This window comes from Gorilla gorilla, chromosome 9 (assembly GCF_029281585.2).
Source record: "Gorilla gorilla gorilla isolate KB3781 chromosome 9, NHGRI_mGorGor1-v2.1_pri, whole genome shotgun sequence".
Lineage (NCBI taxonomy): Eukaryota > Metazoa > Chordata > Mammalia > Primates > Hominidae > Gorilla > Gorilla gorilla.
In genome coordinates, this window is record NC_073233.2 from 97,154,120 (window position 1) to 97,166,912 (window position 12,793).

The 12,793-nt window shown below is 34.9% G+C and overlaps 1 protein-coding gene and 1 pseudogene across 1 annotated transcript in view; one reads left to right on the forward strand and one right to left on the reverse strand.

Moving 5' to 3' along the window:
- Positions 1-12,462, forward strand: part of TYR (tyrosinase) — a 118,509-nt gene extending 106,047 nt beyond the window's left edge. Inside the window, exons 4-5 of the mRNA XM_031006243.3 lie at positions 1,464-1,645; positions 11,846-12,462. Of these exons, the coding sequence (XP_030862103.3) occupies positions 1,464-1,645; positions 11,846-12,069 (406 nt within the window). The 3' untranslated portion in view covers positions 12,070-12,462. The remainder of the gene's footprint in view (positions 1-1,463; positions 1,646-11,845) is intronic.
- Positions 10,440-11,002, reverse strand: LOC101149212 (chromobox protein homolog 3-like; annotated as a pseudogene).
- Positions 12,463-12,793: the final 331 nt, after the last annotated feature.

Consider the following 12,793-nt stretch of genomic DNA (forward strand, 5'->3'; position numbering starts at 1 on the left):
AAAAAATGATCACCATTTCTTCCATTTGGCTTCCTTGTTCCCTTCATTATTGTGCTTCAAAATGTTGAAAATGGTTTTCTAAAATTGTATTCATTTTGTTTGAAGCATTATCACTTCTTTTTCAATACCACCTTTTCTACCATGTACCAACCTTTGACCTGCTAGCTTAAAATGTACAGCTAAGTAACGATAGCTTATTATTTAGTACTTTCACAAAACCTATCATATTGGAAACAGGTAGGACAGATATTATTACTCTTATTTAAGGATGAGGAGGCTAATTCTCCAAGTTCAGTGATTTTCTTAAAGTTATACAGCCAGATGAAAACACAGAGCTAGGCCTCAAGAAGAGTTCCCCAACTCCAGCTCTTGTGTTCTTCTATGTCATATGACTCGATAATGCAAAGCCATTCTCTTTGTCATATTGTTAATGGCTCTCTATAAATTACTCTACAACTTGAGTTTCTACTCCATTCTTACTGGACTTTTTTCAATCCTTTAATTTTTTAGTTTTTTTCCAGTCAAAGTTTTTAGTTGCATGAAATAGAAACTAACTCTGCCTGATTTAAGTAGGAAAAGAATTTGCTGAGAGGCTACTGAGTAGCTCACAAAATCATGGAGCAGCAGGTTCAGAAATAGGTGAGAATAAGCAAGAAGGGCATCAGCTAAGACGGCTGCCAAAACCATGCTATAGAACACAGGGCACTTGCTGGGCAATGGATTCCTTTGCTGGTACATCTGGCTTTGCTGCCCCTGAAAACTAAATATTGTTATATCAACTGCCACTGCCCATTTCTAGGATGGTTTCTGATTGTCCCTGCTTATTTGTGTCACTATCTCCTGTTTCGAAGTCATGAATGAGTATGTCAGATTGGCAGAATATTTATCATATGGTCATACTCTAACTTTAGAAAAAGCCGAGAAACAAAGTTTAGGTATCTAAACCATTGTCATTGGAGATAAGCTCTGTCTCCCATCAAGACTCATTAAGCCCACACTTCACCTATCACAACATGAATGTTTAAATCATTGAAAGCCTCCCACCAGAACCAAAAAAATGACCAAATTCTAGCACTGTTTCCAATTTAGTTTTATACGTTCTTTCTCTGGTCTTTCTTTGGGAATATATTTAATTTACAACTATGACTCAATTGTCACTCAACCAATAGTTACCTTTATTTTGCAGCATTCTGGAGGTTCAAAACTCAATGTGTAAGTTTTATTCACCTGCTAAGAAATTATTTTCTCAAAGCTAGCCTCAATATTTATTTTAAATGAGTGAACTTCAAGGCCTGAAAGAATAAACTGATACTTTACGAAATATTTTTGAAGTATAAAGAATATATTCAACATCTTTCCATGTCTCCAGATTTTAATATATGCCTTATTTTACTTTAAAAATTTTCAAATGTTTCTTTTATACACAATATGTTTCTTAGTCTGAATAACCTTTTCCTCTTCAGTATTTTTGAGCAGTGGCTCCGAAGGCACCGTCCTCTTCAAGAAGTTTATCCAGAAGCCAATGCACCCATTGGACATAACCGGGAATCCTACATGGTTCCTTTTATACCACTGTACAGAAATGGTGATTTCTTTATTTCATCCAAAGATCTGGGCTATGACTATAGCTATCTACAAGATTCAGGTAAAGTTTACTTTCTTTCAGAGGAATTGCTGAATCTAGTGTTACCAATTTACTTTGAGATAACACAAAACTTTATGCTTCGACAATGTTATTCCTGAACGCTTTAAATCCTGAAAGTGCATTATAATCCTTAATTTATTACCAGTTTATTATCACAGGAATCAAATTCTGAGGATCTTTAAAGTCATGGTCATTTTGCTTAACATAGGCCATTTTGTACATGGCAACCATGTGAAGAGCAGTAGAATCAGAAGAAGAAGAAAAAAAAATGTTTTGAGACATGACTCTATCAACTGACTGTAACGTGACCTGGGAAATTCGCTCTGCATCCCTGAATCTCAGTTTATTCACCTGAAATACTGGGACCAGAACACATTAAAGAATTATTTAGAATGATACATTAATGAGCCTAGTACAGTGTAACACAGGGTAAACATCCAGCAGTTTTGGAATCATTTTTGGAAGTTTCTTGCTAGGGTTACCAAGAAAATTTGTAGAAATCTTGAACTTAAGTGTAGTTAATAATAATAGCTATTATAATGTTTATTGCTCTATGATGATGATAGTAATATAAAACCCCAGGATTAGAATTAGATTTGAGCTCTAAATAATCTTCCTGCATAGAACCATGTCAGTATCTTCTTGACAAAATGAGGAACAGATAGTAGTGTTTCCTTCTACCTGAAAGTCCACTACATGCATATTCTTTACATGTATTATTAATAAACCATATAGGAGGTAAGTTTTATTCTTCTAAGATAAAGGTGAGGACACTGATACCCAGAGAATTTAAGTGACTTTCTCAAAATCAAATACCAATAATGTGGAGAAGCAAGATTTCAATTCTAGGAGGTCCTCCTCATCTCACCACACTGTAATTCACCTAACGCATGAGGGTTAATTATCAAAAACAGTGTGGCTTATGGGTAGGAGGTATTTAACAAGCATCGATGTTTCATTGCATCATTGATAATGACACATAAATACATAAATAAATAAATATATAAAATAAACGAATGAAACTCAACCCTCTCACTCTTGTGCTCAAATCCAGTGATACATGACTAGCATAGTTTCATACCTGAAGAAGCTCCAGTGTGGAAGTAAGACAATTGTGCAAGGAAGTAAAAAACATCAGGCTGTGTTATGTGCAGTAAAAGAGTCATAAAGAAAATCCCACAGCAGTGCTGAAGAGAAAGCCATGACTTTTGAAGGGTTCAACCTAAAAAGAGAAAACAAGGCCTTGAGAATGAGTAAGCAGGTGGCAGATAGAAAAGGGCAGGGGATATGCTAGGCAAAGAGAATAGCAAGAACAGTAGAGGTGGAAAATGTACAGCATATTTATGAAATGCTCAATTATTCTATTTGAGTAGTATGAACAGTGGAAAAGGACATGAAGAAAATAAGTTGACCCAGTTTATAATAGTTCACACATACTAAGTATTTTTTATTAGCCAGGAACTCTTCTCAATGTGCCCTATGCATTACTTCCTTAAATCTTCATAATTACTCTATGAAGTAGGTATCATTATTTCTTTTGCTTTTTCATAGATGAGGAAACAGAGTCATAAAGAGTATAAATTGATTTTCCCAGGCCACTTAACTAGTATATGGTATAATATATACACAATTTGGGGCTAACAGGAGAGGCTATAGGTCATCAACCTTGTTCTGCCCTTTGAGGGATGATTAATTGAAAAGATATGGGTTTAATTGAACTTTTCTGCTTTATCTGAAGACTGTAGTCAATGCACAAAATGCTAACACAGCTGACAAAGGAGATCAGTTTTTGGAAAATCTTAAGATCACTAAGAACAGAGAAATTTGCAAAGGGTGGAGGTGTGGTAAGAGGAGGGGTTTCCTGTAAGTCTCAAGTGACATGTCTTCTCTTTCTTCTATGAAAACCACAGTACATAAAAAAGGGAACTTATTGGTAACTATTTTTCAAAGATTTTCCATTTAGGATTTTATGATTTAGTGTCTGTTTCCATTTCCAAAACATGCTAGACTTTCATGGGTTCATGCTTTTAAATATGCTATTGTTTCTGCCTGAATTCTGACTCTCTTTCTCCATTTGTCAAACTCTCAGATATAAAAATCATTTTATACTTATAGTGATGTTTACTCATGCCTTTCTCATAGTTACATAGCATTTCTTTCTATGTATGAATCTGTCCTGGGTTTTATTCTTCCCCAAACCCCCAAGATCAGAATTTATCTTGCAAGCTTCTCCATTCTAAGCATCACATTGTATCTGGTATGGACTGAAATCAATAAATCAGTTTGAGTACAAGTGATATTTATCATGAAGTGTCATTTCTCTTAACTAATATAAGTGAAGTTTTCTAGAAAAATGCCACACCTCTTAATACTCTGGTCACTTTGGGATATATATTTTAAAACACTGTAAGTATTCTATCACGCCAGGTTTTTTTTTATGTGTCTGTACTGAGTTGTTTATTCTTTACACACACATTTATTGAATAAGTACTTTGAATAACACATTGCCTTAGATACTATGGATACAATGGTAAACAACATAGTCTCTATCTTCACAAAGTTTACCATGGAAGAGAAAGATCATAACTGCTTGCTGAAAAACTCATTTATATAGAGATGTGTCTAACTCCAGGGGTCAATGAAGTGATATTTCAGATGACATCAATATGACAGGTAGAATTAACTAGTTGAAAAGGAGGACATGGTTATGAATTTGGGCCATATTGTTAGAAAAATGCAAGCCACTGATAAATTTTAAGCAGGTTATAATCAAATTTGAATTTTCAAAAGATTATTGCAGCTTCAGTATGCAGAAAAATTTTAGTAGTTGGTAAGCACATGCAGAAAGGCAGTGAAAATGCTATTATAAGAGTCTGAGGAAGAGGTAAAGGTAGTTTAAGTTGCAGTGGTGGTGGCAGGAAGGGAGACAGAAAGCATGATTAATTTGATATTATTTTGAAGGCAAAATTTACAGAACTTGGAAAATTATTTATATACCGGATGAAGGAGATTAGGAATGGCTTTACCCTTTCTGGCCTGTGAAACTGATGAATGGTAGTATAATTCACTCATATAATAACAAGAGGAGCAAAGAAAGACATGGAGGAAAGCTTATGGTTTTGTTATACAGTGAAATGAAGTTATATGGGACGACAAGGTGAATGTCTCTTGAGAAGTTGGATACACAGCCTGAAACTCAAAAGCGGTGTCTGGCCCTCAGATCCTAATGCGAGAGACATCAGCATATAAATTATTGACTCAGCTAATTTTTAAAACCCCATGGAAGGGTGATTTTTATTCTGTTTTACAGGTAAGTAAATTGAGACTCAGAAAGATAAAGTGATTAATTTTAAACTACAAAGCTAGTAAGTGTCAAATACTGAATCCAAAACTTCATCACTCCATCACTGCACAGAGAAGAGGGTTCCCTTTAACCCCTACATTGTCTTCTACGCATATGCTCCACCTCTTTGTTCCTTCCCTAGTGTCCGAATGGATACTTTTTACTACAAAGGCAACAAAATTTCCTGGATGAGCCAGGGGAGAAGAGGCTCAATGAGTCATATTAGAGGCTTGAAGGTATTTATTTCCAATTAAATTTAAAGAAACAATTTATTTGAAATGCTTTAGAGTAATTTTCACACAGCTTTGAATTTACAAAGTTAATTTTAGAGAAGTTTGACTTTAAAATAAGCAACAGCAGATACTTGGGAGGCTGAGGCAGGAGGTTCTCTTAAGCCCAGGAGTGTGAGGCCAGTTTGGGCAACACAGCAAGACTCATCTCTAAAAACAAAGCAAAACAAAACAGCTAAACTAAGTAACACCAATTGCCTATTTTCTATTTTATGAATTTTTCCATATTGTTGCCTCTGTTGTACTTTCAAGGAGTTTAAAATTTATCTCTATTCATAGCTAAATTTTAAGCTTACTAAAAAATTATTTAAGATTTCTTGATATAATTTTGTTCAAGGGGATTATTATTCATCAACAAGGTACTCATGTTTATAATTACTTAAGTGGTTTCTGTAAAAAGGCAGCTGATGTCTGCCATTTATCAAACTTTTTCTCTTATAATTGAATTTAGTGATTCTTTAGAAAATTGAGTAGCAGGTGATTTTCTCATATGTATAACTAATTTACAACGGGAGGCCAAAAATCTTTGGCAAAGAAGGGTTATGTCTTCAATGTTGTTGATAAATGTAATCTTACTTTCTACGTAGCAGAAAAACTCTGTTGAGAGCTTCCTTCTCCCCATACATTACAAAAGACCTGGAAATTTGGTTTCAAAAATGAGAAGGGGAAACACTGTTCACAGTAACTGCAGTGCCCCATTCTGCCAATGGAATTTGATGACACTTCTATCATTCATGAATTTGTTCAATAGCTCTGTTTGGCTGTGTATACCTGTGTGCATGCTGTTCCTTTCTGCCTAGGATGGATTGCCATCAACATTATATGCTCAGAGTCTAATTCATTCTTTTACTCAGTGGGACAGTCTTCTGGGGTGCCTTCCCTGACTTCACAGAGATGTAGGAAGTCTTTTCTCCATGATCCCTTTGTATCTTCATCAGAACAACATTACTCTCGAAATGATTTGTTTACCTGCCAGGTGCTGAGGGTGAAAAGGTAAATGAGACAGAGTGCCCCCCAACTCCCCGCCGACAGGTAGTGTATCTCAATGAATAAGTGATATTTTAATAAATGAATTGAAGAAAGATAAAACAAGTAAGACATAATACTTGCTCTTGAGAGTTTCTGACAAGCTTGAAAAATAAGACATATATAAATAGATATAATTATAATAAATGGAGATTTGTGCCAAATGTCACAAGGCAGCAAAGAAACTAGTTCGAGAATCCGGAAGAGAATGGAGCTGAGTCAGCAGCTGAAGCAAGTTTGGAAAGAAAAACTCATATCGTAAGCTGATTTAGTTGAAATATTGATGAAATTATCATTCTATCATGATAAGAATCAACAGCAGTTGTAAATTGTTTTCTATATGGTAGACATTGTACCAAGGGCTATACATACATTGTCTAGTTTAATCGCTCCAGGCAGACTCCTAATTCATTTGAGTAATGGCCCCTAACTACTTCATGTGTTTGTTTTGTGAATAAATGGGCATGTTAATGCACTTTGGAAATGATAGAGCATAAAACAAAAATCTACATAATTATTCTGAAAAGAATGGATGACAAGAAAAATAGGACTTCACAGAGGGAAAGATGATCAAAAAATTACGATATTGGGACAGAACAAAAAGGTGCACTATTGGGGCTCAAACGCAGATGGCTTAGAAAGAAAGTCTGAATTTGAAGGATGTTGAGAAATAAAAGTATCTCAAAGACAGTCCCTTGGTGACATAAAAATTGAGACCACTTGGAATGAATTGAAGTGGAGCAATAGTAAGAGAAGCTGGAGAACAGGACTGACATAGAAATAGTATTTAAAAGCTGTGAAAGCACTTCAGCCAAGCCTTTAACAAAAAAGAAAATATTTATTATGTAGCCTCTATGTATCCTGCCTTTTTTTGGACATTTTAAATGTACTATGTATTGAAGCCACTAACAGCAATTTAAGCTAAGTATTGTAGTCCCATTTTCAAAATAATTTTAATACATATTAAAAACAGTAACTTTCAAGGTCTAGAGTTTACCCTGGATTATATAGTCCATGATGGCTCACCAACAACCTGTCTGTATTCTAGCTAGTCAGAAAGGAAAAGGTAAATGGTCAAAGATATATTCTTTTCTTTTTAAGGGAACTTCCCCCAAAGTTATACATATATCTTTGCTCTAGACTTGAGTCACATAGCCATGACTTGCTGCAAGGTAAGCCCAGGATGCACTCTCTTCTTTCTGCTATGTCAAAAAGTAAATTTATAGTATCTTCTGTGTATGTTCTACATACATATCTTCTATATGCATTATAGAGAGCATCTTCTATAAAGGAATTGTTTTGTTACAAAGAATCCATTTGCTCTTACTGAACAGATATTCAGTACGGACTTCCTCATTTACTCAAATCTTAATAGTCTCCTAAATAGATTCTATAGTTATATTTACATAAAATTTAAACATCTCTCCTTAACTGCTACGTGCCTTAAATATGTAGTTGATTGTGAGAATGAGATTTGTTTTTCATTAAAACAAATCTTTCCTTCCCATTTCCACAGCTGCCATTCAGAGACATTCCTTCAACATATCTTCTGGGTCCAATAACACATTCAGTCATTCAGTAAACATGTTCATTCTCTCATATGTGTTTCAGACACTGTACCAGATTCTAGAATTATATCAATGATGAAAGCACACTATTGGCCTTCAAGGAGCCATTTTAATAGAAACAATAGGTTAATTGTTGATGTATAGGGAAGTTTAATTTATGTAATACTTATCTAGCCATATTTTATTTTTTTACTATGCATTATCTGATTATGGATTTCCTAAATATATAGTTATATCATCTATTAATTGCATCAGGTACTTTTAGTAGCATGCTTTCTAATTGTATCAGTAAAAAGACTTTTTTTTTATTTTGGAAAATTAATAGAATAAACCAAAAATAAAAATCAACTGTAATCTTATTGTTAGATTGATCACTTGTGCTATTTTAGTCTCCTTTGTACTTTTTCTTATACTTTTTTCCATATACACATAAGTTGTTAAGCATATCTTTTAATTAATTTTGTTTTATCAAATATTATAAGCATGTTATTTTACAAGCCAAAGAGTGCTGCAAGTCTTATAACAAAAGGTTTATGCCCCTATATCAGCTACTGTAACCCTTTTACCTATTTATTCTGCTATATTGCCCTGTATTTCTAAATAATAGGGAAATATTACTATCTGTTAATTCATCAAGTTTATCTTTGGAGTTCCTCATATTTAAATAATGATTTTAACTCTCTTACAGCTTCCCTGCTCTTTCATTCATCTTCTCAGTATAGTATTATCATATTTGGGGGCAAATCCACATCTAGGAATTTTATTGTTTTTACTACTACTACAATATTATCTACAGTTCAACCAAATAGTATGCTATGATTACATTTGTTTTCCTGCATTACTTTTCTATTGGAATTAAGACTTTTTTTTTTCATTTTAAAGCACCCATCACTGTTTATACCAAATTTTAAAAGGAACTGTAAATACTACCTCATAACATAGTGAAATATGAGTAATTTATAAATTTTTTCCCTGGGTGACATCCTTTTGTATATGTCTGCCCTTCTCATTCCACAGCTGCCATTCAGGGACATTCCTTCACCATATCTTCTGGGTCCAATAACACATTCAGTCATTCAGTAAACATGTTCATTCTCTCATATGTGTTTCAGACACTATACCAGATTCTAGAATTATATCAATGATGACAATATACTATTGGCCTTCAATGAGTCATTTTAATAGAAAAAATATTCATATAATAGATAACTGGAATATAATGTGACGGGTATGATAATAGAGGAAATGCTAAGCCAGTAACATATTGGATGCTGTCTCTCCCCAGTGCCATGTTCTTATGTGGTTTGAAGGAATATAAATAATCAGGAGGCTAAAGACTTTTCCTTGTTCAGAATTATTGTTTCAATATATGTGGTCAAAATCTGTTGTTGCTTTTTAAAGTAATGTAAAACGATTGACCACTATTCACCTTTATTTACAATAAAGGAATCAATATACAATTGGATAACATTCTGATTACTACCAAGTTATTGTTTTCCCTGGTTTCTGCTGAACCAGAAAATCGAATATTGAAAAGACTGAGTCTACCTGTAAGGAATGAGTTAAGGTAAAGAAAAAATACGCAAGTCAATACATTACAAAAGTTGTTCATCCATTTATGGCAGCAGATTCTAAACTGCCAAATCTCCAACCATCTGATTGGGTTCCTAAAGCCAAGTCTTAGACATCCCATGAATCATTACCTTTTAGTCAGTATAGCACAGGGATTTCAACTTTTTGTAAAGGAATGGCCTGCTAGAGGAATCTTTAAATGTCCATTAAATTAAGTCTTGTTTAGATAATTAAAACACAGCAGGATCTGTCTAGTTCCCTCATCTGGTTGGGGAGGTTGTTGGTAGTAATAAAATTATTCCTTTTAGGAATTTTACAAACAAACTGTTCATTTATATGACTAAAGGTGTAGATAGGGATTCTTATATGGCTACTATTAAATGATACATTTAAATTGTCCAACTAATTATAGAATCATCTGTTTTATTTGAAATGTATGGCTTCAGGAAAATTTTGAATTTAATTTGATGTGATTTATTTCTTAGGTTGCTCAGAATGATGGCATCTCAAAAACATGGGCTTACCCATGATTTTTGTTTGGTGAATGTTTAAAAACAACACAAAAAGCCATTTATGTACACATTTTATGCATACACACACACACACACACACACACACACACACACAAAACCCAGAATGGTCCTTAGGATAAACGCAAGTCCTGATTGAGTAATGACTATGGAAATTTTCCCCGACATTTAGAAATGCTGTTCTCTAATGCAGAGGAAATAATACATCATTTTATGAATACATTCATAGAAGAATAAGATATCAAATGTTCTTTTATGATAAAGGAAGCAACTACAGAAAGCTTTTATTTGTTCAAAGTAACCAGTGGTATTGAAAAAAAAAAACACACACCAAAAAAACCCAACTCTCCCAATACTACTTTTAAAATGAACATATCAAAACTGATTTTCATTAGAATGTAGTTATTTTTCCACACTAGTTAATTAAAAGCCAAGACCCAGATACATATATCAGAATGCAAACAATTAAGCTTCATCATCTGGACAAGAATGTCAACTTAGTCTCTCTTTGTAAAAAACAATTACAATTTCAAGACACTTCATATTTGCCGCTTTTGCCAGCACCAAGTCGGCCTGATGTGAATATTCCCATTTCAGGAGAAACATCCATTCTCCACTGCTGCCTGTGGCACCAATTATTCTTTCAGGATCAAGATCTCTGGTGAAGCCTCTTGGTTTGTCGGCAGCATCTCTTTTCTTTGATTTGCTGTCATTAGATTCATTGTCAGATAAAGACTTTCTTTCTTTTTGTAATTTTTTTTTACCAGGTTTTTGAGAATTAAGGAATGTTTCAATTAACTCTGGACAATCTAAATTTTCTGCGGGTTCCCAAGTACTGTCAACATCTGACGTCCCTTAAACTTCAGGAAATGCTCCACCTTCCCTTTTGCTGTAATTCGATCCAGTAGTTTTTCCACAAATTCTTCAGGCTCTGCCTCTTCGACTTTTTTTTACCCTTTTCATTCTGTTTTCTTTTTTCCTCCCTTTTTAAAATTATTTATTTTTATTTTTTGCACTGTAGTTTCATTTCAGGCTTTTGGGGTTTTTTTGTTTGTTTGTTTTGGTTGCTGTTGTTTGATTTTGGCAGACCTGAAGGGCTATTATTCTTACATATATCGGCTCCCCTAAGCCCCGCCCCTCCAGGCTTTACTTTCAGAGTCCTGAGGCCTATAAAGGCCAGGCCCCTGCCCTCCAGCAGGGAGTACGTCTCTGAGGAGAAACAAAGGCCCAGAGTGCGGACGCTCCAGGGTACCGCGGCACAGGGCCCACTCCTATGCCACTGCGGCCCGGTAACCAAGAGCGCCCCCCACCCCCGAAGCCTTAGGACAGAGGGACGGTGCCTATGCGCCAAAATCTGTTTCAAGATTTAAGACTGTGACCTCTGTGAATACAGAGATTGTTCAAATGCCCTAGGGTTCTTGGGAGGCTACTAAGACTGCTGAGCATTTGCCAACATTACTATTAATGTTTGTCAAATAATTAAAAGACTGGATTAGTGAATGGTTAATGATATAACAGTGTTCTATTGATAATCGGAATAGTTACAACATCCTTTCACAGAAAAAGATGGAAAAATCACAGCTAACATTTAATTGAGTACACACTATATACCAGGCTCTGAATCACTTACGGATGTTATCTATAAAATTCAAACGTTCCAACAAGGGGGTATTATTTTCCCATTTTTCTGATGAAGAAACTGAGGCTTTGGAGTATTAGGTGTAACTTTCCCAAGCTCTTACAGCTAATAAGTAGTAGAGCTGGCCTTCAAACCCAGGTGTCTACTCCAAAGGACTGTGAAAGGATGAAGATGATGGTGATCGAAACAATGGTGGTAACAATAAAACCAATGGGATGTCTTTTTATTTCAGACCCAGACTCTTTTCAAGACTACATTAAGTCCTATTTGGAACAAGCAAGTCGGATCTGGTCATGGCTCCTTGGGGCGGCGATGGTAGGGGCCGTCCTCACTGCCCTGCTGGCAGGGCTTGTGAGCTTGCTGTGTCGTCACAAGAGAAAGCAGCTTCCTGAAGAAACGCAGCCACTCCTCATGGAGAAAGAGGATTACCACAGCTTGTATCAGAGCCATTTATAAAAGGCTTAGGCAATAGAGTAGGGCCAAAAAGCCTGACCTCACTCTAACTCAAAGTAATGTCCAGGTTCCCAGAGAATATCTGCTGGTATTTTTCTGTAAAGACCATTTGCAAAATTGTAACCTAATACAAAGTGTAGCCTTCTTCCAACTCAGGTAGAACACACCTGTCTTTGTCTTGCTGTTTTCACTCAGCCCTTTTAACATTTTCCCCTAAGCCCATATGTCTAAGGAAAGGATGCTATTTGGTAATGAGGAACTGTTATTTGTATGTGAATTAAAGTGCTCTTATTTTAAAAAATTGAAATAATTTTGATTTTTGCCTTCTGATTATTTAAAGATATATATATGTTTTATTGGGCCCTTCTTTATTTTAATAAAACAGTGAGAAATCTACATTAACTGACTCCTTTAGGCTTCAGAAACACATTTTTATTTTCTTCAGAAAGGATGATATTCCCCTATATTTTACATTTCTGCTCCAAAACACATTATGGACTTCAAATAGAAAACAACCTTTAGCTCTTTCCTGTCATAGCTCTGATGATATTTTTTAAGGTCACTGAGAACAAGGGCCCAGCGTCTATAACATATCCAGCTAAGTGCCTGTCTCAAGATGTGTCCATTAAATATTTTAATGATGATAACTACATTAACATCTTTTCACCTTCTAAAAAGTATCTTATTAGAGAAAGTTTAAAATGCAATCAAACATTTGAAGTTTGAA